Genomic DNA, 27,106 nt, shown 5'->3' with positions numbered 1-27,106 from the left:
TAGGATTTTTGATCCCAGATATTTGGTCAAGAAATTTTGCATTTATAATGTTAGAAATCTTAGGAGGTCTCATGAAGAAGCAACTCTCTTCCATCATTTGGGTTTCAAGAAACAAAATTCAGTAACACTGGAATTTAGAAGCTTGCACTATAAACTATTTTTTCTGTAGTTTCTTCCCAGAAACAAAATCAAACATTCTTTTGTTAAGTAAACAAAATAAGTCCAAAAATAATCGAATTTTAGGGGGCATATTTTACACCGTTCCAAGAGGCTCAGATGCTCCTTTGAAATGTATATTTTGCAGAATTAAAATAGAAAGCAATCATTTTAATTCTGAACATCAAATAGAACCATGAATACTGTACTGGATAAACGAACTGATCTGGAAATCACTCCTTCTCTCTGGTTTTCTTTAGGAGAACTAGAAGGTTTCAGTACATCGAAGTGTCACATGTTCTACGTCAAATTCAGCATTCCTGTACTGCATTCCACAGAAGGCTCAAGAGCCTACCTTCAGAATTTAAACTTAATTATTTGGTGAGGTCTGAGCAGACACAATTGGCTTTTGTTTCATTTTTCCCTACTTAGTAAGGGCCAAGATGGGTGAGCAGATTGACAGCTTGCACCCTTCATGACTGCCCTTGAGACATGAGCTGGGAAGAGGCCACAAGTAACACAACAGAAATTTGTTCCAAGAAGAAAGATATTCTGCTGGCTTGTCTCGCAAGCATATATTTAGCATGAGATTTGCAGTTTCATTTACAGGCTCAAGAGAGTAGATACATTTTAGATTCATTCAAAGTAAAAAGACAATCAGTTGCAGGCATAGAAATGGTTGGCTGTATTTCAGAACAGCTAGTAGTCAGTGCGCTCAGCACCACGAACAGATCTTTCTTTGGGGTAGGAGACTGCATCAAAGCAGAATCCTGAATTTTCATCAACTCACTCTCCCATTAGGACACGTCCATATGAATTCAATGCGCCCGTTGATGAAGGTTTCTGCTTTGCATTCCAAAAAGAGAGTTTCTCCAACCAGCAGTTTTTTGGGAGTTGCTTTCAGAGCCAGGTTCTGCACTCTGCCCTCTGAAAGGATAATAGCAAAGGTATAACCACATGGCACTCTAGACATAATTGACATTTAAGATAGATAGTAACCACACTCTGAATGCCCCTCCAGCATCTGCCCCTTTCAGTTTATAAAGCACTTCACCTTCTTCTGTAATTTCTATGGAAACTTTTGGAAACGCCCACACAAAGCCAGGTCAGTTGTATAAATGCCTGAACATCAGCTGATCAAACTGGTCAGATGTGGACACACTCATTTATAAATTATTTTTCTTGCTTTCGCCATATTTGGCTCCAGCCCTCAAACCCCAAACATTCCAATATTATTCTTGTACTTAAGAAAGAAAAAAAGATTCATAAGTGCCTCAACATTTTCATTTCTCCTGCTCTCTGATGGCCAGGCACCTCTCCTTTTTGAATGGGACCACCAAATCTCAGTCTTTTGTATTTACTGATGTCTTAAATGCAGCAACTCTGAAAAAGCCTGCCTCAAGGCCATGTCTCTTAGTCTACAGTGCAGCACAGTAGATACAATTCTGTCCACTAATAAATTACAGAGAAAGGTCTTGCTGGTGTGCTTTGGGGCTAGATAAGGATGTCCTCATGTTTTTGGTTTTTTTTTTTTTAGCTTTGCATTCACGATTTTAGTAATAAATAATTACTACTCCAGCAATGAAAGAATAATAGAAAGAGAGAGATTTACAGGGTCTTTATTTGGCTGCCACACAAATTCACTGTTATTTAAAGCTGAGTGCTAATTGCATAGAGGGATGCCATAATCTAATGGGAATGAAGTCACAATCTCTCCTCATGAAATACAATGTATGAAGAAAGAAAGAGATTGCATTGAAAAGAAAGGAAAAATAAATTAGAAGTGAATTTTAATTAATCTCCAGCATTCCAAAATTTAATGATTGGTAGCTGCAAATTTGGATATAAATTCTGAGCTGAAGGTCAGCTACAAAATACAAGGGAAAGGACATAGTAAATCACCATGAGAAACAGCATAAAAAAGCAAATACATGAATATGTTAATGAGATTTTTATACCATGATCTTCTGTGTTTAATGACCAGAAGCAAAAATCTAATGTTTGGCTTATTCTAAATTGGCATTTGTTTTAATGTAAATACTGCTCTATCCAAGCAAACAAAGCCTTAATGAGCTTTGAATAAAATGTTCCTGTTCTGTACCACCTCAGCACCTGGCAATTGGAGTGGATCGGGCAAGTTCTATTGAATAGGAAAACAAGGGGAAGAATTAGTTTGCTTTAAGTGTTGCAGTTTGGATGTGCTGCAGATACATAACAATTAGATATATCAAATATTCCTAGGGCTAGCCAGTAAATAATAGCCAGGGGCTTAGCAATGAAGCTGAAATATTATGGTGGTTCCTCGGCAAGCAGCAGTCACTCACCCAGTTTCTGTACAAGGTAATAGGATGTGAACACACTTCCATTGATGTTTGCAGTGCATGTAAGTACTCCAGAATAAGCATGAGAGGGGATGACAAATCCTCTTTTTGGGTCCCACAGCATCTTCTTGAAATTTATCTCTACAGGATGAGGATACTGAAAGAGAGCAGGCAATAGGAGGTGACTGAGACATTCTTTTTCTCTTCAGGTCATAGAGCCAAGCAGCCAAAGCTGTTCCTCTTTACGGTCTAGGGAGGTATTTGACCTTTCAGAGTGGTTGGTGGTCTCATTTCACATACATCTCAGGCAACAGCAACATGTACAAATAGGAAAGTCCTCTCTGAGGTACAACTGTTTGAAATCCAAAACTTGGACATAGTAACTGGATTTCTTGATTCAGTAGCCTAAAACCTCTCAGACCTTATGCAAGACATAGTGCCATCCATTTTAAATCTGGTTTCTCTCATCTCTTTACTGGAAGTAATTTGCCTGTCTTATGGAAGCTTTGCAGTGTAACCTTTATGGAACTGCCTAGGAACAAAATTTTGCCTTGTGTAATGCTACATGTGTGTACCATGCATTTGTCTCAAAATACTTTAAAATAAGCATCAAGTTAGACCTCTAAAAATCTACACCATGCTCTGATTCTATGATTAACACAGTAGCATAGGCATTAGTTGTCCTAGATTCAGAACTATTCGTATTGTTCTGTGATTCTTGAAAAAATGAATCATAATGTTGCTCTTCATCATTTTGTTATGCAACACACAATTTATTCTTCTGCCCCCAAACAAATGGTAGTCTTGTATTAGCAGTGTGGTTTAAATTGGATTCAGTTTAAATAACACTCCTGTTCTGGTGAAATTTCAGCTCCAGGCTTTGAGAGCTGATGCTCATATCTCCCCTGGGAACACACTGCTGATTGGGCTGGCACTGCTTTATGTCCTTTATTATTAAGTACTCTACACAGAACAAAGACCACGGAAGTAAGAGTTTGGGGCAGAGATTGGCGGCATTGCTCTGGGATGGCAGGCACAGCTTTCTTCTGGAGCAGCGGTTCTTTCCTGACAGTCATAGGAAACATGGATTTTGGGAAAATGCTTTCAAAGTAATTGAGCTGTGAAGAGCCATTAGGAAAATTCAGGAAAAGCTACAGAATGAGATCTGAGACCCGGGGCTTAATCGTGCTTTAACACCCATGAAGGTCAAAGCTGTAAGTGGCAAATGCACACTGAGCCAGATCAGTGACTAAACAGATCTGACAGGACTGAAAATGCTTTTTTGCCCAGAATTAAAATCATGTTAAGCAAAACTAAAAGTTCAAGTCTTGTGTCTTAGCACGTGTTTCTTAATAACAGGGACGATCTGTAGAGTTAGCTGGGATCTGTTTGGTATTAGTGAGTGGTACCTTTCCCCATACATATTTAAAGGCCAGAGAGTGCAATGATTTTAAAGTATAATGGTAACATAAGGAACTTAATTTACGGTGGGAAAAGTACATTTTCTACAAGAATAATAAAATGTGATAAAGATGAATTTCATGGTTTGGCAGCTCTGCAAGTTTGACAGTGAAAGGAAGGGGAAAGAAAAAATAACCCTACTCAGGAGGCCCTTTTCAACACTACACACATATTAAACATCTCCATAGAATATTCAAAAATATATATTTAAACAACCAAACAAAAAACGTCAGTGCTGCTTGAAGGAAATCACAGCGGTTTTCCTCCCTTTGAAGTTCACTGTCTATAGGAGATTAAATTTGGAAGCAGAGGATGTTCTAAATTTGTCGGCTCGCCTTGCTCACCTCTTGGTCCTGCAGACGTACCTCCTCCCCACTCCACCCCGCTTCCCCTGCACATGGGAAGCCGCCACCTTGGCTCCACGCGGGGCCGTCGGATCCCCAGACGGGTTGTGCTGGAGGTGACTTTCTGGCTGCTGGAGCTGGCACAGGGCTCCCGAGAGCATTCCTGTGGGAGCAGTGCTCAGCATCCCCATCCCTCCCTGCACTCTGCTGCTCCCCATCACAGGGGAAGACTCTTTGGGGGACAATTTTCTCTGCAATTCAACAGGGAGATTTCAGTGGAGATCTCATTTCTCCAGCAGCTTGCCTCAAGGTAAAGGACTTCAGACTGTGTTTGAAGAAATTACCAGGGGAGAGTTTAGCTGGCACACAAGAGAGCTGGGCTGCCTATAAATAAGGGGATAAATCAGGAAGCTCCAAGGCCCTGTTTAGACCCATGTGATTCTATTCTAGCAACAAATTTGATTGAAGTAGGCTCACATAAGATGGGGATGTTTCATTTTTATAGCCAAGGAGAAGGTGATAACAGTTATCCAGGCTCAAGTGATAAGCTATAAATGGAGAGCAGCCTTATCCCCCCACTTTTAATCCCTACTGTCAAAACTTAAAAATAGAGATCTGCAAAAGCAATAAGGCTTGCGCTGTCCCTGTGCACGTCTGCTGGAAATCTGCCATTGGTATCTGCAGGAGCTGGATCTCTGTATCAGGCCTCTGTGTTCCGTGTGCTGGCTCTTAGGAGGAGACACCCCACACCCAGGAGAGGCAGAGCCCCTCGGACCCTCTGCCAGGCATCACGTATCTGCCAGGCATCACGTATCTGTGTGTCTTGTTGGCCCACCACCTTCAGCAACACAGCCTCACATCTCACAACCTTTCCAGAACAGACCATGGAAAAGGAGCAGCAGCAGAGGCAGCAGGGCAATGGAGAGGCACATCATCTTCTGTGTAAAAGGCAGGACTGGAACTAGGAGACCCACTTTTTGTTCCTTATTCTGTGATAGGCATATTTCTGAAGTGATTCTGAAGCCCTTCAACTGAGCAATTACACCCCTATTGACTGAAGAAGCCCAGTACCCTAAGTTTCTATTTTTATTCCACAGATCATTCCGCAGCCTTGACATTCAGGTGTGGCTGTTGCTCAAGGAAGCAGTAACCACTTATTATCAAGATCAAAACTTGGTTTTAAGTCAAGTTTTTAAAGTTAAGTTCAAGCAGAAATGCAGAACAGTTCTGAGAAGTTCACGATATAAAAGTGATAAGCTTTAGTGGAGGAACATCAAACCATGAGATGTGAAGAACATTTGATAAACTCTACCTAATCCCACCAACAGCCTTATGCACAGTTCACTATTAATACACTGCAAGAGCAGTGCTTCCATATGATTACGAACCTTTTCTATTTCCTTCTGAAATGTACCTAGCTTCATCAACTTTATTTTCCACATTTACCCACTGTAACAGCAGTGCAGATCTCTGAACTGTCTGAATTTCTCCAAACCAGCCACTCACCTGGAAAAGTTTGGGTCTGATATCTGGAGAAGTAACCCGGCAGGGGATAACAACTGTCTTCTTAGCCTCTAGAATGTAGATGATTTTGGGATGTTCCGGGTGAAACTCCACAAATGGATTTCTGTAGTCTGCAGAGAGAAGAACATTGATTTGCAGAACCATTCCTTTGCCGACCATAGCCCACTGTTACATGTGACAGGACATCCAGTGACATTTTGCTTGTTTTCAAATGACAAAGTCATCTGGGGACTATAGTCGATTACCAAGAAACAGAATATCCTATTTTTAACCTTATTTAGCTAGTTTGTAGCATAATCACATATATATAAAAAAATCCTTTTCCTATCTATTCCCCGCCTGAAAACATGCAGTTAAAGTACATGTACTGCTCCACAATTCTCTATAATACATGGGATAGTCCTTTCCTTGATGCTCTGAACTTTTTTCACAGCTGCTGTTACACTGTAGCACATCAGAATTCCACAGCAATTAAGTGTTACCATAGAGGTACAGCTTAATGCAGAAGTAACTTGGTCACACCTTTAGGGAACTGTAGGATTTTCTACAGATTTGCCACAATAAATCAGACAGGTTATACATATATCATAGAAATCAATAAGAATCAGAGGTAGTGTAATTTAATAAAGCTTCTGAGTTGTATTGATTTTTCACTGTATGGATACAGTGATGGTCATCAGAAGATTAAAAGAATGTAAGACCCTAAAGCTGTCAAGATTTTTCTAAAAAGCATTCTTCAACTTGATATCCTATGGTATAATGTTTCAGATCCCATTCAGCTAATCCAAAGCCAACTACAGCATGCAATGTAGGCAACCAGCCATTTTGCTTTGGATTATGCTGTTGACAAGAGAGTATATGGATGCTGTACAGTAACCTCAGCCTGCTTATCCTTGGCCTAGGATCTGCCTCTGTATGCTTACTGCATTCCTGAATGAGCCTTGCGTCCTCGTACTGTCTTTCCTCTCTAATTCCTGATGTAATATTGAGGGATTTTTATAGAGAAAAAAAAAAATAAAAAATTACTAATTGCTTGGAGGATTTTGTGGCTCCTTGTGTCCCCTTTTTGTAGGACACTGGTCTGAGCATCTTCAATAAATGCTGCTCACTGACCAGATGCCTCTTGAACACAAAAAGCAAAGCCACAGCCTGTGTTTAGGAGTCTGAGCTGTGTGCTTGCCTTGCTTTAGCACCACTGTTACAGTCCAACTGACCCCTGCCCCTTTGCCTAAGTGCATTCTCTCATTCTGTTGGCAAACAGAATTTTGCTTCAAATCAAGGGGGATCCATTGACTGTTTAAAACAAGTGATCACTCTTTAAGCAGCAGGGAGCAGTTGTATTCTGTGCTGGACAACCTGGCACTAAATAGAAGGTAAAGTGCTCAAGTACGTTGCAAGGAACAAATGCACTGCATAGAAGTGTTACAGCTATGTTATGGCTGCCAGTTTACACCATTTCACTTAAGTGCATGAAATTAAGTTTTCATGGTGAGTGACTTATAGTCTTTGAAAAGTGAATGTCTGTCACTTGCTGGGCAGCACATCCCTCTTCACATCATCTCTCAGCTCTGGGAGTTTTGATCTCCTGATAGAAATTGGTGCTGCTTATTGGTGACCTGTAGAGTAGTTTGAACTAGATTGTGAGGTTTGGATTTGCTTTTCCATTCCAGAATACAACTCCACTGACAAAGGAAAACAGAAGTGGTTTATCTCACTCACTTTGTCTTTGTTACCCCATGACTGTTAACTTGTCTGGAAATAGGTCATTCATTTGGAGATATCAGCGTTCATTTCTTTGCTAATGACAACAGTCCTTGCTTAAGGAATGCTATGGAAATGTGTGAGTGCCTCACTTGGAATCAATCTCAAAGAACAAACTGGTTGTGGAAATGAAGTTCATGCTCTCCACAGCCCAGAACAGTTTTCCTCACAAAAACATGAAGCTTGAAAAGTAAGGACAGAAACAGGGTAGTGGGAATGTCCACTTTATACTTCTGATAGCTTCATTTTAGCTGAGAACTGGAAATAGTGTTCTTAGCAGATGGAGTGTACCGTGTGCTTCAGTCGTGATGAAATCAGATGGTGGTACAGCTTATCAGAAAGGTCAAAACGTGACAGGGCTGTTTTACAAAAGGACTTGGATTGCTGTGCAGGTACAAGAGCTGCGTGATTAGCTTGGGGAGCTGTGACAAGGGGCCAGCAGGGGCCCTGCAGACCTCTTGTTGCATGCTTTCTGATCTGAAGGTGAGGCAGTGAAACTGAAGGCAAAGACCAGAAATCGAGATGAAGTATCTATAATTTCCAGCAATGTCTTTTCATCTCAGCTTCTATTCCACACTATTCGTATTTTTTTCTGACTGCATCAATCTATTAAAAACACGTACTGTGGAGGAAAGGCACTGTAAGAAACATTATGAGAGATACTAATTAGAATGAAAAATAGACCTCTGATCTTCCCACATTTAGGAAGTTTCAGAAACACATCTGAACTTTTTGGCTAGGCGGACGCTGGATCTAATCAAGCCTCCAGCTGAGAAACCTGATCTCATGTCCTCAGCTTTGTAGCTTGTTCCAACCCCTAAAACTAATATGAAATATTTACACCCAGTACAGTTTGTCTACTGCAGTTTCCCAAACAGGTCAACTACATTCTTATATTGAGTTACATTGCAAACATGTGTTTAATGTTTGTGTGTGAACATTAGTGCTGCTTAATGCCTCTGCGGTCTTGCTCTCAAGCTAACCCATACTTGGAATATATCAAATGCGATGATACATTCACAGGCAAATTTAAAGCTTATGCAAAATAGTGAGAGGCCCTTGTACTTCCAAGAAGACCCCGTCCTTGGATTACTTGCTGTAGGAAAAGGCTGAGAAAGTAGATTTGCATTTCCAGTGAACAGTGAGAGTGCAAAAAAGTGTTATGGGAAGCACATTCATATCTATTTCTGCTCTTGGGAGTAAAAAGAGGACAACTGCTGTGCCCTGTGGCAGAGGGATGAGACAAGAAAATAGACCAAAAGGAGACTTGCTGTGAAAAAGGAGCTTTTTGGTGTTAAGCTATTCACAAATCTGGATCAAATTTGGACTAATTGCTTCAGCTGAATTTTATAATAGTTGTGCCAGTATTTTTAGAAGGAATTTCACTGTTTGTTTAGAAACTGAAAGTTTAAAAAGTTTAAAAAACAGTTCTTTAAAACAAAAAGCAATGTTTGTTTGAAAAGTAAAATATCAAAAGAAGGTAGCTAAGCAAAAGACTTAAATAATCCTAAACCATACGAAAACACTGAATTATGCAATAATTGAAGCACTTCAGTCAAAACATAACACAATTTCTCTAAAGTATTTCCTCTCCATGGAAAACAAACCATTACTTAACTCCGTTCTCCTCCATCATTTCTCCCCACCTCCAAGACTGATGTCTGCCAAATTTTCAGCATCACAACAGAACTAAAAATAATCCAACTATTTCAATTGTAAATGGAACAGATACTCATCGTGACACTGCTAAATGACTGAAGAACATCTCAGAGGGAAGCACAAATTCACAGTGTGTATCACATAAAGTTATATTTCATTCCTAACTGACTTATAATGGCTGAACTGATGTACGGCTGCATTGCCATATGTCTAGACAGCTGCTAGAATTACACTATCCCCGAGTATAAGCTACAGTCTGAACTGAAAGGCAAAATATATACATCGGCCTTTCACATCAATATTTAAAATCTAGATAGTGCTTTAAAATCTCTTGGCAAGTAACAGCAACAAAAAGTAGCTTCTGGGTTATAGGGATCCAGCCTCATAAGGACCAGTGCACAGAGCAGCAGAACTGTGTGTCCTGTAGTTTGCATGTGCTTCATTCCAGCTGCTCTAACAGCCACGCAAGCAGGGTCAGGCCAGCTCCTCTTGCTTTGGGCAGGAGAGGCTTTGGACAGGAGTGTTTCCCAGGCAGCTGGGCTGCTCATTTAACAGATAAGCAAATATAAAGTGGCTCAGCTTGGGATCTTAACAAAACGACAAAGAATAAATACTGAATAGGGAACGAATCAGGTGCTAGCTGATACTTCCACAGTTTGCTCAGACAAAAAACAGAATCCTTCATGAAACTCTTACACAGCTCAGATTGACTGGCATGGAAAAATGATCTGCTGGACACTGGGAAATCACTGCCAGCTTTACAAACACGTTCCTCACCATCAGTTAATCAGCAGGCAGTTTACTCACTGTAAAAAAGCCTCACAGAGACAGAACTTCTTGAAACAAAAGGGACAGGGTCGCACTCCTTCAAAAATGATAACCTGGGCCTCAAGGAAGATCTCAGGCTCCAGATGGTGGAAGTCAATTGCACTCAACTGTCACAACTGGGAGAGCTGTGTCATGGAAAATGCAGGTGCTGTCTTGCAATGCACGGCTTGGAACTCTTGCTCCAGCACTGAGCTCCAGGAAAAAAATTCTTAGCAAAGAAACACTGTATGAAAATAGCTTGGCACATCTGTTCCTCCTGAGATGGGAAGGTAATATGCCCTATGAATCTTACCCATAAGAAAACACCCATAAATTCCCACAGGACAGTTAAGAAGAATAATTTACTGCAAGCTGCAAAGCTCATTATACGTGAAGAAAGACAAGAGCTGCAGCATGTGAGTGACTTATCGAGAGGGAGAGGCCCCTTCCTCTGGCCCCAGGCTGGCTGGCTGGCCCTGCAGGTCAGCAGAGGTTTGCAGGAAACTGCATCCAGGCCGGGTGCTGCTGCTCGCCCAGCATGGTTTGGGGGGAACATGTAACAAACTGAGGGAAGCCAGGACAGAGCGGAGAGGGGGCCGGCCGAAAATCAAGCACACTAAGCACAAAGCAACTCAAAGGTCAAGTGCCTACAAGAACATTGTTTTCCTTCAGGAAGAGAAGCCCTTCATGCTTAAATTCTCTTTCTGCCCAGGACACGATTAATTGCTGCTGGAGATGAGTTCCCTCTAACTCAGCCGCTTGGGCGATGCACAACTTGCTCCCCAGACTCTGCAGGAACTGCAATGCACCCCTACACTCAGTGTGCTGTGCGCTCAGGCTCATTCCTTCCCTGCATGACATCACCCGCATCCTCCCAAGACACGTGCGCAGGACCCTGTACAGGGTGTTGGGTGCTTTTCATTTCTGCTCATGTTTTGTACATCGTGAAGACAAATTGTCTCATGATATTTGTATCACACCTAAATCCGTGGAGATAACATCACCTCTCCCTTCAGCTACCATCCATCAGCTCACAGATGGCACACTCTAAGTGGCCTTTGAGGACAGTCATGCGCTGCAGTTCACTTGTTTCAAATTCCCAAACATTCTCTCAAGTTTCAGCTGGAAGGCACCTACAAAGATCACTCAGTCCAGTCCTCAGAGCACACACACTGCTTCTCTCTTCGTTCCTGCTGAAAATATTGTGAAGGTATACGCCCTCCCCATTTCTATTCTTCCTTCAGTTGTATCTTACAAGAACAGATTAGCTGGAAAGTCTGAGTGATCAGTATCTCAGGTCCTTCGGTTCATTTTTGTTACATAAACCCCATCAGTTTTTTTCTTCTTCAAGGCCAAGAACACTCAGGACGTTCATAATTGTTATCAGTTAAGTGACACTTTGGTCATAGAATTTTGGAAAGCATTACAAGAAAAGTGCCTGGCTTGCTGTATTCCTCCTGGTAGCCTATCAAAGCTTAGAGGTGCAGAGGTAACATATAGAAAGTCACTTGTTTTGAAACTGGATCTTTGAAAATAAAGGACTTCTCAGTTTGGCAGGCAAATGAATAGAATTGGTGGTGGAATGTTTAGATTAAACAGAAAGCACAATATTTTATCTTTGGGCAAAAAAAAGATAATTTTTAATCAGCAATTAGTGATCACTGGGTAGAAAACCAATGGGAAGGAAGAAGTGGGGAAAATGTGTTTGTGATTTTGTCTGTCAGGTTTTTGTTTAGGAATTCTGTATCAGTTTAATGGAGGGGACAGTTACCTCTTGCTGTTGGAAGTCAAGTGCTGTCACTGACAGCATGCCAGAACACAATGCTGCTTGCTCAACATCGTATCTTGAAAGGCTCTGAAGTTTAGGATATGGCTTGAAGACACTGAATGTCTTCATTGAGAACTGAATGCAGCTCGTTTTTCCCCTGTATTCAGTCCTTTATCCAGACCTTTCTATTTGAGGAACAGCACAGAGAGCCCTGCACACTGACGTAGCCTATATTCCCACACCATGTGGCCCTGAATATGGAGCCAGACACTTCCACCAGTCTAAGAGACAGCCAGCTTATCTGCTGGGATGCACGCTGAGCAGATGAACACCATGTGCCTGTCTCAGCTAGCTGAGTGTCTGGCAGCACGTGTGGCTGTCTTGATGCCTCCAGTGTGAAAGGAGGAAGAAACGTGACTCCAGCACTGATAATATCTTCTGGAGAGCAAGCCAAAGCCCAAGTCAGGGCTGCTTCTCACATTCACATTATCTCTGTGAACTGTCAAGAGAATTAAGGAGGCAGAAATCAGCTTTGAAGAATGTCAGATGAAAAATACAGTCACATGAAGGGTGCTTTCATGCATTTCCATCCTCTTTAGGTTCTTCTCATCAAGGAATTATGAAGGAGATGGAACTTCACATCTCTGGGCTGTGGTATTTGATAAAGAAGGGGCTGTGGCTGATGTTACACTCAGCCTTGATGCAACACTTGTCCCACCTGCCCTCTTTGTTCTCTGCAGCAGCAGAGAGATCATATCCTTCCCTGTGATGTCTTGCTGCCAGAGCTGATGAGCAGTGAGATGCATGCTCTAACATGACAAGCTGCTTGGATCCATCCTTCTTTTTCCTCCAGGCTGGCTATAAGCCAAAAGGAGCTAATGGGAAAGACTGTGTGAATTTAAGCAGAAATACAGCAAGAAGTGAAAAGTTTTCCGTCACCTGTGGACTTTACTCCCTCAGCCCTGCCATGTACCTTAGCTCACAGCATCACTGCCATGTGAACCAACAGGAGCTGTCTAGGCCTAAGTAGGAAGCCAGTGTTACAGTGTTCAGCAATGGCCATGCTCAAAGATTGAACCATGCCAAGCATGAGTGGGTTATTCAGCCCCAGGGTGCTCATACCCTGTGTGGCAGCCAGCACAGATGAACTGGGCTTGTATATACTGCTTGGTGCCTGTGCCAGTCATCAGAGGAGGTGGGACTCACTGGTTTTGGAGTAGTCTGTTGAGCACCAGCCCTATCATGGCCCTAATTAAAGAACAGAGTAGGATCTCTGCCTTGCACAAAGAGGAATCGAGAATGTCTGCTGCTGACCTCCTGTTCCCATGTCTTTATGTCCCCTATGTTCTAGCAAAGCACGACCACCGGTGTGTGTGGACAGGAATCAAAGCACAGCATGGAAACTTGGATGAAGTTCTCTAGACAATATTTTGCAAGATGTGACTGGCTCCAATTACCACTGTAATCAGGATGCACAATTTGCTGATGGAAGGGAGCAAAAAAAAACCAACAGAGCCCATTCTCCTTCCTACTCCTCAAGCTGAGCAGTACAGAGAAGTACAGCAAACTCCATGCTGCTACATGGGACTGAGGGCTGCGAGGAAATCACCACCAAAGCCAAGGTAGAACTGGGCTGGTGCAGGGCACTTCCAGCTGACACCCTGGGGACCATCAGCTATTTGTTGACAGTATTTCAAATAGGAGAGCTGCAGAGCCTTCCCCTCAGAGCTGCACTGAAATTAGACGAGCAGTTAAAAACTTCCTGATTGTTATTACTCCATCCCCAAACTACATCATATTTTCAATTAGGAGATGGGAGACAGGAGAAGGGGGTTGTCTGTGTTTTAATTACAATCCTTGGGACTTGCAGCTGCAGCGGGAAGCAGAAAAGTCCTTGAGAACAATGATTCAGGATTAAGGTCCTGAGCACTCCCTCCCTGCAGACTGGCAGTGCAGCTGAAACAGTGCTGACCGCTGCCTTTGGTCCCCATGGGCTGCCTGGTGTGTGGGGGTCACGGCCCAAGAGCACCGGGGAGAGCTTCTGCATGCCAGATTCTGGCAGAGCTTAGAAGCTCCACCAGGGAGGCTGTAAAAACAGAAGCAAGCACAGGAAATAATAGCCAGTAAGCTGGGCTTCCGATACAATCATGTTCTCATTTTGGTGTCAAGCAGCAGGCCAGGAATGAAGGGAAAAAATACCATTCCTTCCTTTTTTAGCAATGTTGGCTTGTAACCTCAGAGGAATCTCCAGCCTTCAGGGCCTAGCTCCACATTTTCTTACCCCACCTGGCTTGGTGCTGCAAACAGCCTGCCCAGTCATGCTCCTCCACAAAACATCCTGAGTCTGCTCTGGGGCTTCTGCTTCATCTGGTGCTCAGCAGGAGCTATGAGCTTCTTCATTTGGAGACAACGGATGGGTTTCTTAGGGATGCCCAGACACTGCATGTCAAACTTCCTTAACAAGACACGTTTAAATTCTGAAGGAAAACACGGGTATGTTCTGAATGCCTTGCTTAGCCCCACCATTCATAGATCTCTTGCTGACAAACAGCTTTCTCATCCCCAGAATGACATTCAACAAACACATGCAGGAATTAGAGGGGAAGAGAAGCAAGCCTTGCATCCATGCTGAGGTACAGCTTCGCTTCCCAGGGGCTGAGCAGCTCCTGCAGGCTGGCAGGTCAGAGCCTAGAAGCAGTTGCAGGCTTATGGTGCAGTGCTGCGATGGAGCTGCGTTGGTGGGTGAGCAGCTGGCTTGGTGGGACATGGCTCAGGGCGTCTGTTTGTTGGCTCACCTATGCATGGTAAAGACTGACTCACTTTCTGTATGCTTCCTTTAGCAACTTCTAAAATATACTAAATCTCATCTGAGAGAGGAGAATCTTTGAGGGTGATTTAGAGCAAACTGCCTTCCCATGCTGTCTTTAAGGGGAACCTTGGCACAGTACTCTCAGGCTAGCAAAAGGACATCCTGTGATTTTTTTTTTTAGATTAACACTGTTCCAAGTGCACCACCAGCAGATATTTCATAACTTGAGATATTTTCTTAAGATAAATACTCAGGCAGTCCCAAAAGATCCATAAGATTTCCTGCACGTGCTCTCACCACAGAGTAACAGAGTCCTGCGTAGCCAGCCAGGGCGTTGAATCAGGATAGAGAATTGAGTTTTCAATACACTGTTTCCTGACATGTAGGCACTGAGTTGGGTTAACAATCTTGGATGTAGGGCATCTGAGTGGTGTGTAATGAGAAAAGGAAACAGCTCAGCACAAGAACTAGGGTGGATAAAGAAATCAGGGCTTAGAGAAACAAGGGGGAAAAAAAAGAGAAAGGAAATAGAAAGGGAGAAAAAAAAGTGACTACAGGAACTAACAAGTAACACTATAAAGCTACTTTCCGATAAGAGGAAGACTTGCTGGGAAAGCAGGATGAGGGCAGACATAAAGAGACTGGAAAATCTTATCCACAAGGATCACACAGGTGTGTTCACCCAGTACTTCCGAAACTGAATTTAGTCGTGTGGGCAGACCACATTAGCCAAACCCATTACATCTCGAGTGTTTTCTTCAGTAAGAGGATTCAAAGAATCCCATTTTAGCAGTTAGTGGAAAAATTAAATTCACCCATTTTCTTGAGTATTTGTAGAGAACTGCACAGTGACCCTATTCAGCACCAATGGACCTCATGTGATCCCCTACCATGACACAAAACGTCAGCTCCTTTGTCTGATTACTCACAGTCTCAGCCTAGAAGACCCAAGATGATTTCATAGTTTAGTAAATCAATTGTCAGAGGAACTGGAAAAATATATCAACATTTTCTGGGAATATTCTTTCAACAAAAGGTCGTATTATTGACATGGTTATTCAGTGTTATATTCACTTCATTTCAGTAGTCTCTGAAGTTTGTTTCATATGTTATTAGATGTGAACCCAGTGATTCTGACACAAATAGAAGAGGCAGCTCAAGAGAACAAAAATGAGCAATAGGCGCTTTTTTCACCAAGAAAAACCCCATCCAATAAAATATGTATAATGCAGTCATTCAGCTTTGCTAAGTGCGTCCCACAGATGTGAAGGAGAAAGCAGTACACAACTGTGTAGGAGAGGCAGGAACCACAGAGACTGTTGTCATGGAGTTTCATGCCTGGGGAGGAAGAGGACTTGGGTATTGAAGGTAAACCTCAGGAAAAGCACTGTGGTAGCAAAAGCCTTATAAGGTCTTAAAAGGTAAAGGAAGGAAAAGACATTTAAAGAAATCAGTGTTCACTTATTTGTAACAGAAAAATAGGCAGGACAACTCCATCTTCAAGTGATGGGATTGAATGAGATAGCTAATTTCTGGCTCCTGACCTTTGTCCCCATGAATTAATTCATCTGGCCTGAAAACCCAGGTGTATCCCGGCCTCTGCAGAGGCGGGATTGCTTCTTGTAGCACTTGATCTTACATTACCAAAAAGGCATAAAAACAAAACAAAAGGAAGTTCTTACCTTTAACAAACACATAAATCTTGGCCGCGAGCTCCTCGCTAGATGGGGCATCATCGTGAACGCAGGTGAGGTACCCGGTGTCGCTGGCTGTGACGTTCCTGAGGAGCAGCATGCTGCAGCTCTGCCTGCTGCTGTTACGGCAGCTACTGATGTGCACTCGGGGGTCTTCCCTCTGTGCCTCCTGCAGCAGCCAGCTCACAGGCCGTGCTCCCCTGCCAACAGCACAACACAGTTACAGCGGGACACGGTTCAGGCAGAACATGGGCTTCCTTCTGACCATCGGCTGCTGATGTTCCTAATGTTTTCTCTCTTGTCATTTGGAAATGAGTGATATAAGGCTGCAGGGTGCTTGGATTAGCAGCCATGAGAAATTAAGAGGGCTCACACCAAAATCATGCAACAGAGCAGGGGAAATTCCAGAAATTGTAGCAATTGAGGCAAGCTAACTCCTGGAGGAAAGCTTAGTTTTCATTTTAACAGACATCCTGAACTCGAGTTTGTTTTTCTACCGCTATGTTTAAGCCACTTCAAACATTTGAAAGCACCAGATAAAATTATACGTTTCTTTCAAGTTGAGGAATTTGCATATTTATCTGCTAAATTAACTTATACTTTCCTTTAACTGTAAGACTGCTTGGAGAGAGTACATTTATGTAACTTCTCATCACCTTTCTTGTTTAATCAGCAGTGACTCGATCTTGGTTTTGTGAAGGGTCTGGAATTAATCCAATTACAGATCTTAGAATATCTGCTCAATACACATCTTTTTCTATTCACCCCATCACAGCATTCAGCATGTAAAACCAGCAGGGCAGATAGACACACCGTGTCACCCATTCGTGTCTTAGTTACGATCACAGCTAGTGTCAAATGCAATTTTGTTCAGTTCACTGACAAAAAGCAAGGGCACTTTATCACCTGTTGAGGTGATAGTAGTACAGAGAGATCTACTAGTGTTCCAGGTCAGCAATAGGCCCTAGTTCTGCTGGTTGTGTTGTGGTAAATGCAATAGGCACACGTAGTAGCTCCTGCAGCTCCGTCCTACTTGGGATGCACTTTGGGGTCTCTAAGGAAGCCTCACAGGCTCCACATGCTCATGCAAAGAGGACTGTGGTCTTCTTGTAGCAGATTATTTTCTGCAGGTCAGTCAACTGGTGGGGGCAGAAGTGGTGGTCTGTGGATCCTGGGGGAGGATGGGGTTTGAGTTCACAACAGAGGAGGCACTTCTTAGCTTCCATGCCTACAGAAAGGCCATGTTGTTCCAAGGACAGGAGCTCACTCATCCTTTCTATTGTGGTGAACTCCCATCGATCCAATGGCATTTATAGAGCAGAAGAAGGAGAAAGAACCCCTGGATTTTCCCAGCTGAGTGTTGCCAGGAAGAAATTTAGTCTAGACACATCTGCTACATGAAGATGCCTGTCCTTAGAGTATCCAACAAGCGTGCTGTGTGAAATTTCCAGTAGCTAAGAACTCTGAACCAATTCAGTGCCAGTAGCTTTGCAGTGGTGCAATTGGTGCACTAAGGGAATGCTCTCGCCAGCAAGTCCGGTGACAAACAAACATCCTCTTGGCTCCGATTCTGACCGTCCTTCTGTCGCCTTCCTGAATCTGGTGAGGACACGGGGCTGAGGTCTGGAGGTTATTCCCAGCACGTAGAAGAGTGAGAGCCCCAGGAAGAGTGTGGATGTTCTTCCTGGTGAGCAGACTCACCCTGCTTCTTAGATGCACCGTGAGTTTGGACAACCGTGCCTCACCCGTCACACTTCCTGTCCTTCTGAGTGCGGAAATACCTCCTTATGGAGACATCCCTATCCAGTGCTCTTTCCCAATCCATAAACGTCACCAATGACGTAACAGACACTTCTGTCAAGAAATGGGACTCCTGGCCCAGAACAGGAAAAATGGCCCTTTATGTTCATAGAACCATTGAGGTAGTATACAACCTGAATCTTCCCTGGCACAGCTTGAGGCCGTTACTTCTCATCTTATCACAGTCAACTGGAGAACAGACAACCCCCACCACAACCTCCTTTCAGATATTAGTTGAGAGCATTAAGGTCTCCCCTATGCCTCCTCTTCCCTAGACTAAACAATCCCATTTCCCTCAGCTTTGTGAGCTGACCCTTCACAGCTTTGTTGCTCTTCTCTGGACACAGACACAGGCATCACCAAGCCTGGTGACCATAGCAGTGGCTCTGCAGAGTAAATCAGGGGATTCACAACTCTGCACATCTTCACACGGACCCACTTCTTCCACCTGCAGGTGGAAAATGAAGGCGTTCACCACTGCACTGGTATTTTCACATATTTGGCAGGTGGGAGTCACAGCAACAACTGCAGCTTTGGCCAGGCTGCCAAAAATCAGGAAATCCTGGCTAAGAATCTCAAATGAATGGAGTCTGCAGCAGCTACCTGCCCATACTCATTCCTTGTGCTGACCCCTGACTCTGGAAGCAGGCAGAACTTCAGAACTCCCTTAAAGGCCATCACTTCTCCATCTCTTAGGTGTGTTTATTGCTTCACATCCATACAGCAATTTCAGATCACAATCAGCGCTACTGAAGTGCTGATAATTTCTTTATCCCTTTGTTCATCTGATGATATGAGGAAATAAGGTTTTCCTACTGATCAAAATGGCAGCAGCTGGAGAACTGCTGGGAAGCATTGATTCAGTTGGCCTGGAGCAGCACACAACTCATGTCCACAAATCACGTTTTATGAAGCACTGCACTGAGATTTTAGAGGACTTTAAACTTCATTGCCATGATGCTTGCTGCTTGCTAAGCTAAAAATACCATAGTGAGGTTGTTTTGACCTTGTAAGCCACATGGCTAGATGGAGTTCTCCAGCTGAAGCTCTCCAGTGAGGATATCTCCATACACCCCAGTCAGAGACCCTCTGTGTAGCCAAGCAAGTTAATTTGTGTCCTGACAGAGCAAAAGGAGCTCACACCAACTTCTTCACACTGACTGCTCAGTTGTGTGTCCCCCAGCTGTGACAAAGCTCTGCTCCCCATTTCCACATAAGTCACTGCTTGTTTCTCACATGGCTACTTTTTTCATATTGTGTCAAGAATTGACTTGCTGCCAGAATTCATGATCTATGGTCTGGTTTTTATGATCCCTGCTTATCTTTGATTTAAAGAATATATATTCAAACAGGTCAGGTCTTTGAATATACACATACTGACCGCTGTTTATTTAACTGTCATCTTCTAGGCTAGGCAGTATTTGAGGTTAGGAAGTTTAAGCTTATGTACACATTTTTGTCTTTATACATATGTATAACTATATATATATATTTATAGCCATTTACTGATGGACATGGGGAAAGAGTGATTTTAGCTGCAGAGAAATTGAAGCTGCACCCCTTCAGGCAAAGGTTTCCAGCCATGCCCTTAAGCATTCACATCCCCTTCCATAAGCTTTCCTGTGTGCTGACTCAGGGCTTTGCTTTGGTCCCTTTATGATAAAAGGAATAAAGTGGGCTGAATGCTGACCCGAGACTTTTCTCTCTGCTTTGTTTCAGCCCAACAAGTTCTCCTGAAATGCACCCAAGGGAAAGCATCGCCAGTTGCAGATCGTGGCTGTCCAACAATCTCCTGCCCAGAAGCCGTGATGTGCAAGGTAATCAGTACAACCAAGGGGATCCAGCTCTGCTGGAGCAATCCTTACCTGCATTTTATTTTCAGGACTTCTCCTGGTAAGATGACAATGTGGTCTTTTGCAATGCTCAGCACTGGTTTCTCAAAAAATTCATCCTCAGCAAGACCTGACCCAAATAAAGAAGAAATCATCGTTAGGCCGGCTATTCACTGTGGTTAGAACATGCACAATACAGCCGAGGAAAGCTTTTTGTTTTGTAAATAGTTCCTAATTTGGGGGCCCACGCAGGGCTTTAATTTATACTGATGAGATTCAGTTGAGCATGGAGTTGCATGGTGCCCACTGAGATCCCCTCCGTTTGTTTTTCTCCCTCTTATTCACCCCTTTCTTTTCTAACACCGAGCACCTGCATTTCTGCTCCTAGTCTTCCTGCTTCTATTTAGAGCTGGCTGTGTTACTGCATTATTACAGTTACAGGACAACAGATTAATTTCAAAAGAATTTTACATAAATACAGAACTGGAAAGAATCAGCCTGGGAAAAACTTGATGTACAAAGTCATATATTACTTTTCAGTCATTAAGAAAAAACAGTAATTCCGGGGAGCAACTCTTTGATTCACAACTGTGAAGCATCTGCTGCGTTAAATGCAAATTAAAAGCCTACTGTTTTCCAAAGCCACATTCACAAATACTGCATTTGAACTAAATGGCAAGCTGCTTCCTTTGAGGGCGTTGGGGCTGTATACTCTGTTAGGCAAATGTGCAGAAGTGTCTGAGCCACCATCCCCAGTGCCAGTGTCATGAAGCTTGTCAGCTCTTGAATGACAACAGTCTTTATTTACAGTAGTGATAAAGGATGTTCTCATCATAATCGCCATCATCAGCTCTTGGCACAGGGAAAGCCTTCAGAACAGCCACCCTCGCAAAGGCAGATACAAGCACTAAATGTGATGAGATATAACCAGCCCCTTGCAGACAGCTGTTTGAAGCTCACGAGCCTGGACCCACGGCAGCATCAGCAGCTGAGCCGGCTGCTGTTCTGTGGCTGAATCCACATCCACCACGCTCTGTGTGCTCCTGACAGCTGGCTGCAGAGTGCTGAACGTGAAACTGCCCTTACTGAGACCCCTATCTGAGTGTACATCTAGGGTGATATTGTTTTCAGAAAGTGAAACTGAGAAGAAGCAGAAGTGAGGATGGCCAGGCTGTTTTCCTTGTCCAAATTCAAAGTAACATAATCAAGGAGAAGAGAAAACAGGCTTAGATAAGTATCTCAATTTCCAAAGCTCTGACATTAAAGCTTTATGTTTTTTTTCCCCTCCTGCTCTTCAAATCTACATCTTCTCCTTTGCCTTGAACTTGATAAGCCAGAAATCTATAGCTGGGCTTATAACAGAGGCATTATACTCAGCAGAATAGTGAAGATAACATATCTAACAAAAAAAGAAACATAAGGGTTTAACTTTTCAACTGGATGAAGCAGCGATTTTCTTCCCTCCCACCTCCCATCTCCTCTCATCTCTTCTTTGCTGGATTCAAGTAAAATTCTCTTAGCTTGGTATATTCTCTCAGCATGGAGAGTGAATCACTCCCACTTTGGAGAGCCTGGCTTCTTCCAGGAGCCACTCAGACTCCCATCAGAGGCTCAGTGGAGGTCAGCTCATCACATGGTCCCAAAGGAGCCTCCCCAGAGGCATCCTGCCCAGCCTACATGTTGCTCAGCTCCCTTTGGGGGCACACTGGGCTTTCCTACAGACCTTCAGCTGAGGCTTCACATCAGTCCTGGCCACTGCAGAGACCTCACCACCCTCAGTTTTACATAACTTATGATACTGTAGCTCTCTCTCTAATGTACTTTGCAGAGTAAGGAATAAATTGAAGAATAAGAATATAAGAAAGAGTAAGAACATACGAAATACTAAGAATAAAAGAATAAGCTGTGTGTACCTACAAACTGCTGTTACATGCATGTGATGCTGGATGGTCACAGGGTGCCAGTCCTGCTGCTCCCTGGTTCTTTAAGAAGTGCAGTTGTTCCTAAAAACCTTCAGGATGACCAATACAAGGTGTAGCATCACAAGCAACAGCAAGGAAAAAAAGGGAAAACTACACAGGAGGCCACTCTGGCAAGTACACCTTTGCTCTTGAATCTGAGCCCCCTGTGTATTCTGGAAGCATCCTGTTTGCATGGAGCACGGGATGAGGTTCAGTATGTATTATACACCAATCACCCCCAAAATGGAATTGGCTGGCTGAGGATTTTTCTAGTCTTGTGTAGCTTTTACAGGACACAGCTATAATCCCAACCCACTCTGGGCTGTTCACACTGTGATGACTTCAGCCAGGCCTGCTCCAGAGGTTCTGACTAATCCTTTCTTTGCTTCCTCTTGAGCCATCTATTGTTCTTAGGGCTTATGGGGGCTAAGCTGGTATCTGAAGCTGGCCTTTGAACAGGCCGAGATTCTGCCCCTTGGTCTGCAAGGGCCAGGGGCAGTGGGCATTGGGTGTGAGCCACTGCTGTGATGGGAGCTTAAAGCAATCCTTGGGCTCCTACAGCTCTTGAGACTGTTTTTGATAAAAGAAAAAGTATTTTTCAGTTATTCTGTTTATACACCTGAGGTACTTCTTCCCTGAAGTTTATTTTGGCTTCAGGGGCTGAAGAAAAGAATAAGCTAAGTGTAATTTCAGTGAGTTCTACCCCATGGAGGACAGGAGGAGAAATTCCACTGCCACACACACACTGGGCTGCTGCTGCCAGGTGACAGAGGGCTTTTATAAACACAGCGTGCGCCCATTACTGGCATAGCTGAGCTAAGGCTAAGTGGACCGAAAGAAAAACATTGCAGGGCAAAACCAAGCCAGTCGTTCTGGAAGAGGTTGTGCTGCACTGGGTGAGCACGCCAAAGCTGCAGCTGGCAGGGTGAGGCTTCACAAAATGTTCAGCCTCCCCTGCTCCCTTCAGAGATAGATTTCAATTCTGGAGGCAAAGCTGGGGCTTGGATACAGGGCTTTTCCTTCTCAGTATGTTTCATGAATGTTCACCATTTTACTATATTTCATTTATGTTTTATGGCTTTAATCATTAACTGTCTTCTCAAAAAACAAACATTCTCACATCTAGCTACAAAAGCACCAGTGCCGTGGCTGTCCCTGCCATTCTCTTTGTGAAGTTGATGATGTGCAGCATCCTTCCTTAGACCTTCTAGTGTGGTTTGGGATACGATGCTAGAGTGATAATGCTATGAAATCAGGAAAGAGACTATTGCATATTGCAAGGCTATATTAGGTCTTTGCCCAACATCTGCTCTTTAAACCAAAGGACAAATATGTTCTTCATGGGGACTGAAGCATAGTTACGACATTAGATTCCCACTCTTGATTCCTGGTTGCCAAAGCAAGCTGGTAAAAGCAAGGCAAGCACAGTGCATCATCTTGAAAGAGCCCTGAACCTGGGCAGACACAACTTCTGTTTCCAAGATTTTGATCCTACAGTTTCTCATTCTGCTGTTGTTAAGCGCAAAAAACCCCAAACGCAGCAGAACTGCACAGGTCCCTGGGAGGGAAATGTGAAAGGTTGAGTGATACATTGTCCAGGGAAGAAAAGTATATTGAAAACTGTTTTTCCTGGGACAATCTGATTTTGTAGCCCAGCCAACATGAAGCCTGGGAGGATCCCCAGGCGGAGGACGACGTGTGACCTCCTTCACCTCTGTCAGATGTCTCCCTTGATCCCACTTGGCTGAGGGACATCCCTCCCACGCTAAGCAAAAGTCTGATTGTTCATGCTAGGGCCATCGGTGAGCACAGATAAAAACTATTTTTAATCTCTGCATCTTATTCTAACAGTCTTCCTTTGAGCGTCCTTTAAGCACTGTAACTACCCACTAGCTATGCCAAAAACAGAACTCACAAATGCTCGTGAGACTAAGTGTATCTAGGTATCACACAGTGACAGCTAACGTTGATATGATATCTGATTAAGAAACCCACATGCCCCTTTTGGGCACTGTGGTACACAGAGGAGGGGAAAACTGAAAGAACAGCATCAAAGAGCACCTAACCTCCGCATCAAATGACAAAAAAATGATTGCCAGGCGAAGCGCAGCCTGCTGTGCTGACAGCTAAGTGAAGCAGGTTAGACCAGGGCCCACGAGGACTTGGGCACACAAATAGTTTTTTGCACATCACTGAACTCCAGGGACTATTCATGTGTGTAAAGTCACTCTTATGCACAGATCTGGGCCTTAGGACACATCAAGTCTCATTAGGAAGGACTGCAAGTCACAGCTTTAGAGCTGATTTTGGTAGGCAAAGGAGGGAGATACATACACAGTATTTAAAATGCTTTTTTTTTTGTTGCTGGCAATAGATTGGAAGCATTTCTGTAAGCCATGCTTATCATGGAGTGTTTCTGAAAGTTACAGCCTAGATCAGAAGCATCGTCTGTGCTCTGTGGGGTCACCGGGGGCTCTAAGAACAGCACACATGGCCCTGCTCACAATAATAAGGTACTCGTCAGTAATGTAGATGATGAGCTGCCTGCCAGGGAAGAACTGATGATAGCTCAGTCTCCCCAAGCAGCTTTGTGTCTGCAGCACTGAATGACACAAAGGAGAGACAGAGTGCATCCCTCAGATGCCAGGGTGCCTCATCACAGTGTAAGCACATCTGGAAAGTGGGCAGGTGCCAGTTTTGTATTTTCATGAGTACATCCCCAAGGAAATCCTACTCTCACTAGAATTAGAAAGTTCAAGGATTCAGTGAAGTGCTGTGTATTTTTAAACCAATGGCCTGTAATCATTTTCAGATTTATCTGAAGGTCGTTCTCTATGAAAAGAGAGGAAAGGATGGTACTGCTATCAGCATGGTATCACCTGCAGTATTTGGTGTGCTTACTAGGTCTTCATCCAGAATCAGCATTCACTTTTTTTTATTGAGTAATTTTCTTTTCTAAAGTAATTTCCTGTAAAGGCTTAAAGAAGCAGTAGCAAATGAATAAGAAGACTCACCTCCCTCCCCTTCAGTTGTGATTTTGGGTGGGAGAAGGACATATGAGCTTTGATTCTGCTAGACTCATGCATTCATGTCAATGAAATATCCTATCCTATCCTATCCTATCCTATCCTATCCTATCCTATCCTATCCTCTGTTCTAAATGCAAGATTTGGAAAATTAAGTATTATTGGTGGCATTGACCTTCCCAGCAAGGAAGAAAGGATGCTTTTGAATCCAAGATTCTGGATGTAAGTCAGGATAGAACCTCTCCATTTTCAGCTAGTTGATGCTGTCACGCCACCAGGCAGGTACTCAGCCAGTGCACAGGGCAAAGCCTCAGTATCATAAGACAGAAATCTCCTGGAGTAGACTGGCAGTATAAATAGTCTGTGTGGGCATAACCCACAGCAACCACTACAACGCTCAGAGCTTCCGTTCCTACAGAAGGTGAAGTTCATCCCCAGTGAAATTAGCCATCAGTAGCTCATTGGGAGAGGCTGTTAAGATTCCTTCAGAATATTTCAATGCTAGTGTTAACCCACAACACAGCAGTTGTGTTTTTGTTGATTATCCAAGGCAGAGGACCTAGCATTTGTTTGGCTGGCTGAAGAGAAAGGGGAGCAGTTTCAGCCATTCTCCTTTGCCAGCCACAGATGGAAGCTTTGTGTGGCTCCAGCAGGGGCAGGAGGATGGGTGTAAGTGTCCGAGTGACAACAACAACAGAAAATCTGATCATTAGTCTTGAGTGGAGGAGACATCTACCCCAGCACAGTGAGAACAACCACAAAGTAGAGTAAGTGTTTGCAGATAAGATAAGGCATTGGCCCTTGGGATTTGTTCCCACAACTTTTCCTCACAACTGGATGCATAAGCATTTCCTGATCAAGTGGCACAGGGTCACTCTGGTTTCCTTCTGTAATCAGCAGAAATGTTTCAGCAAGGCCGACTGATTGCTTTGTGTGCTGACGATTAGAAACCACGGTGTTAATTAACAGGAACTCGACTCTGTCAGAAATCAAAACACAGCCCTTTGAGTTCTGCCACACCTGCTCAAAGGCAACTCCCTGAGCTTGCAATGCCACGTGCTTGGGTTTTCATAATATGGATTGCTGTATCAGTTGCAGATTTATGGAAAGAGGCCACAGAAAGCAACTCTAGGTCAAGACTGTTTGGTCTTTGGTGGCAGCAACTCATTAATCAGGGCCATTGTTCTCCCTCTGATTCTACAGAGTATGGAGTCCCAAAGAATGACAGAGATATCACTGCCCTGGGCTTACACTGAGTTATGGAGGGGGCATGTCCTTTCTTTGTAACTGCATGACAAGCCCAGAACTTAGATCTACAGCCCTAAAATAAACATGAGATCTGGGAAAGGAGGTGGCAACATCTGCAATCATCTGCCATGCACTCAAGCACAATTTAAAGTATTTAGGAAATGCAGTAATCTCATGTTGATGGAGAAAAGGCTGGGAATGTTGTTATTTCATGATCTAAATTATGGCAATTCCTCTGGGAAAGAGAAGACCTGGCATGTCTCCATGATTAGCAAGTATGCAGACATGGTGGGAGAGAGGCACACTCGCACAAAAGAGACCATGCTATGTGCTAAAGTCTTCATGAAAAAAAAATCAACCAACCAAATATGTGAGGTATGAAACTGTCTTTGCCTTTCCCCACAACACGGTTTCCTGATAAATGCTTTGGGGTTGCAGATGCAAGTGTTCCCAATGATTCCCAAGTTGGATTGCGTCACTGGAGCTACAGACATAGCTTTAATTCTTCCCCGACTTGCCCATCCTGAGGAGGCGGCACATCCTGCAGGATGTGAACAGGAGGAGCCAGCACAGACAGCAGCCCACCATGCTCACCTTCTGCCTGCCCTTCGCTTTCTCCCAGTGGACTCAAGCCTCTATTCTCTCTTCAGATATGCTAGCATTTCTCTGGAAGTGATTCTGGCCAAGATTTCTCTTCTTTCTCCAGACCACTGGGTAGGAAAATAAGAAAGCAGAAGACTGTCCCCATCTGTCTCCACATTCCCCGTGTCACTGTGTCAGCTCAGAACTTTTACTGCAGGTGAGCTCCTGGGAGCATATCTGTGTATGGATGGACAAATCATTTTTATCGCATATTAACTCAACGCTTCTTCATAGCTACAGACAGTAAAGCGTGGATCAAGTTATGCCTCCAGCTTGTCAAAACCCTACACTCA

General features: G+C 43.5%; 2 protein-coding genes across 6 annotated transcripts in view; one reads left to right on the top strand and one right to left on the bottom strand.

Moving 5' to 3' along the window:
* Positions 1 to 27,106, top strand: part of LOC107312793 (uncharacterized) — a 215,635-nt gene that overhangs the window by 124,683 nt on the left and 63,846 nt on the right. Inside the window, exon 3 of the mRNA XM_085546184.1 lies at positions 19,824 to 19,921. Within this exon, the coding sequence (XP_085402310.1) occupies positions 19,824 to 19,921 (98 nt within the window). The remainder of the gene's footprint in view (positions 1 to 19,823; positions 19,922 to 27,106) is intronic.
* The window catches only part of LOC107312792 (vascular endothelial growth factor receptor kdr-like), a 114,419-nt gene that overhangs the window by 64,304 nt on the left and 23,009 nt on the right, over positions 1 to 27,106 (bottom strand). For all 5 annotated transcript variants that reach the window (XM_015860500.3, XM_032444344.2, XM_032444343.2 and 2 more), the window contains exons 2-6: positions 19,970 to 20,066; positions 16,293 to 16,504; positions 5,789 to 5,916; positions 2,481 to 2,634; positions 947 to 1,083 (exon numbers count right to left, since the gene is read on the bottom strand). In XM_015860500.3, coding sequence (XP_015715986.2) covers positions 947 to 1,083; positions 2,481 to 2,634; positions 5,789 to 5,916; positions 16,293 to 16,504; positions 19,970 to 20,066 — 728 coding nt within the window. The remainder of the gene's footprint in view (positions 1 to 946; positions 1,084 to 2,480; positions 2,635 to 5,788; positions 5,917 to 16,292; positions 16,505 to 19,969; positions 20,067 to 27,106) is intronic.

Source organism: Coturnix japonica, chromosome 4 (genome assembly GCF_054131305.1).
Source record: "Coturnix japonica strain WE chromosome 4, WE-NBRP24, whole genome shotgun sequence".
In the NCBI taxonomy this organism is placed as follows: Eukaryota; Metazoa; Chordata; class Aves; order Galliformes; family Phasianidae; genus Coturnix; species Coturnix japonica.
The sequence above is the reverse complement of the archived record's forward strand: the minus strand, read 5'-3'. Positions and strand labels throughout refer to the sequence as shown.